At 40.8% G+C, this 2,767-nt stretch overlaps 1 protein-coding gene across 1 annotated transcript; it reads left to right on the top strand.

The window, feature by feature from the left end:
• The first annotated feature begins 1,059 nt into the window (after window positions 1-1,059).
• Window positions 1,060-2,002, top strand: LOC118592816 (olfactory receptor 6N1). The gene has a single exon (XM_036201911.1). The coding sequence runs from the start codon at window positions 1,064-1,066 to the stop codon at window positions 2,000-2,002; it is 939 nt and encodes a 312-aa protein (XP_036057804.1). The 5' UTR covers window positions 1,060-1,063.
• The last annotated feature ends 765 nt before the right edge of the window (window positions 2,003-2,767 follow it).

Genomic DNA, 2,767 nt, shown 5'->3' with positions numbered 1-2,767 from the left:
CTTAGCACCAAGTGCATTTACCTACTGAGCCATCTCAACATCCCAGTTCACTGTGTTTTTAAAACACCAAGGGAACGGGTGTCAAGCATTTTCACCACAAAATGACAGCCATTTGACACAACACTTAGGGGAACTGGCTGTGTCGTCCTTCTTCACATTCCAGCACCCTGTCATACATGACAGAAATGTATCATTTTGTGTAGCAACTGACGTAAGGAAAAACACAAAAACAATGAAACAGTTTTAGTTTCTTGGCATTGTCTACTATATTTTATTTATTTCCTGAGTCTGGGTCTAGTTATAATGTTTAGAAAATAGTCAATAATATTCAGTTACATTGGCTATACATCTTTACTATCTGCACCACCGACCTACGACTAAGATCGGGAATAGGGAGGATTGAGGAAGTGCCCGTCTTCTAGGAGAGAAAGGAGGTGTACGGTTTGCTTCCAGTGTATCTGAGTCTCCTTTGTTTACTTAAACCTTCTTAGTCTCCACTGCAGTTTTTACTAGTGTCCAAGCGAGGCCTAAAATTCTGACTGGTATTATTGAAGATAGGTGGTGTTCAATCTGTTTCCATGAGACAATATAAGGAAGTAGGGCGAAAGGATCTCTGTTTCAGGAGGCAAAAGCTTGATGGGGCAAACACGTTGAAGTTAGAAAGCAGGAAATGTAATGGGAATTGCATGGCCTTGGTCTGGTACACTGTTGATACTTCCCAGTAGAAGTGACGTCCTTACACATTCAATGAGCATTTTACAACGGCAATATATACACCATTAATAGGAAACACAAATGGGTTGTAAGGTAGGATGTGAGGCCCAAGTTTGGTTGTGCTGCTCAGAAAAGGACAGTTGAGTTCTAATTATTGGGTAGACCTATTGAAGCCTGGAGGAATGGGTGGGGGTGGAATTGAAATGCTTGCCCCTCAAAGCATGTGCTTGGGAAAGTTTACTGTAGAGGTCAAGGGGAGGCGTGGAAAGTTTTCTTGATAGGAAGCCAATGGTTGCTTTCCCCCTTATCTCTTCTAGATCTTACCTTATAGGTACATGAATATTGAGCAATGGACACTGGAAACTGGAGCCAGGTAACAGAATTCATCATTTTGGGCTTCCCTCACCTCCAAGGTGTCCAGACTTATCTCTTTTTCTTGTTGCTTGCCATTTACCTCACTACAATATTGGGAAACCTGCTGATATTCTTGCTGGTCCACATGGACTCTCGGCTCCACACACCCATGTACAAGTTTGTCAGCATCCTTTCCTTCTTGGAGCTTGGCTACACAGCTGCCACCATCCCTAAGATGCTGGCAAACTTACTCAGCGAGAAGAAGACAATTTCCTTTTCTGGATGCCTCCTGCAGATCTATTTCTTTCACTCTCTTGGAGCTACTGAGTGCTACCTCCTGACAGCAATGGCCTATGACAGGTACTTAGCCATCTGCAGACCCCTCCACTATCCCACCCTCATGACCCAGACACTCTGCACCAAGATTGCCATTGGCTGCTGGTTGGGAGGCTTGGCTGGGCCAGTGGTAGAAATTTCTTTGGTGTCTCGTCTTCCTTTCTGTGGCCCCAACCATATTCAACACATCTTTTGTGATTTCCCTCCTGTGCTGAGCTTGGCTTGTACTGACACATCAGTCAATGTTCTGGTAGATTTTATTGTAAACTCCTGTAAGATTCTGGCCACCTTCCTGCTGATTCTCAGCTCCTACCTGCAGATAATTCGCACAGTGCGCAGAATTCCTTCTGCTGCAGGCAAGAAGAAGGCCTTCTCCACATGTGCCTCCCACCTCACTGTGGTTCTCATCTTCTATGGCAGCATCCTCTTCATGTATGTGCGGCTGAAGAAAAGTTACTCCCTTAACTACGACCGAGCCTTAGCAGTAGTCTATTCTGTGGTTACCCCTTTCCTTAACCCCTTCATCTACAGTCTGCGCAACAAGGAAATCAAGGAGGCCCTGAAGAGGCAGCTGATGAAAACAAGGATGCTGGGATGATGGGTAGCAGAATGAAGGTCGAGGACTGATTTGATGATATGATGGCTGAGGGATCATCAAGCGTCAAAGAGGAGAAATGCAGCATCTCATTCTTCTCTACATCTGGTATTGACGTGATGACAAGGGCTGCCTGGCCTTGGTGTTATCATAGACATTACAATATCTGCTGGAGCCACAAACAGTTTGAGCCCAGAGACTGCAAAGTATACACATTCCCTCAGCATCATGGGACACTGTGATTTTCTAACCTCAGGTATTTGTGAATTACACTTAGAAATTCTGCCAAATATGTTTCTTACCTAATACATGTAGGTTCAAATTTACTTGATTTAACATAGATCATTTCATTATATCTTAAACAATGATATTTATTAAATAAAATTTGAAAAAAAAATGAATATTTCTTAGATTACTTAACAATTTTCTCATATAGAAAACACTGGTCTACTGGGCATATATTTGAAATTCCACAAATTTGAATCTAAATTATAGTTTATTAAATGATGTATTAATTACTTAGAACTGGTAAGGTAAGCCAGTCTCTGTGAATCTTAATTTCATTATATATTATTTTCTTATAAGAAGCTTTTGATAGTGACAACAAAAATCTCTAAATCATGATACATAGTTTCTAGCATATGGTTTCTAGTAAAATATTATTTTCTTAGTTTTAATAACTTTAATCCACCTGGTTCATCTTTATTCTGACATTTAGAATAACATTATTATAAACATGTATAATATAATAACATTTAGTACATATAT

Source organism: Onychomys torridus, chromosome 11 (genome assembly GCF_903995425.1).
Source record: "Onychomys torridus chromosome 11, mOncTor1.1, whole genome shotgun sequence".
Taxonomy (NCBI): domain Eukaryota; kingdom Metazoa; phylum Chordata; class Mammalia; order Rodentia; family Cricetidae; genus Onychomys; species Onychomys torridus.
Note: the sequence above shows the minus strand (reverse complement) of the source record. Positions and strands in the feature narration are given on the sequence as shown.

Excerpts from the sequence above, each read along its gene's own strand:
- LOC118592816 (XM_036201911.1), top strand. The coding sequence starts at position 1,064 with ATGGACACTGGAAACTGGAGCCAGGTAACAGAATTCATCATTTTGGGC.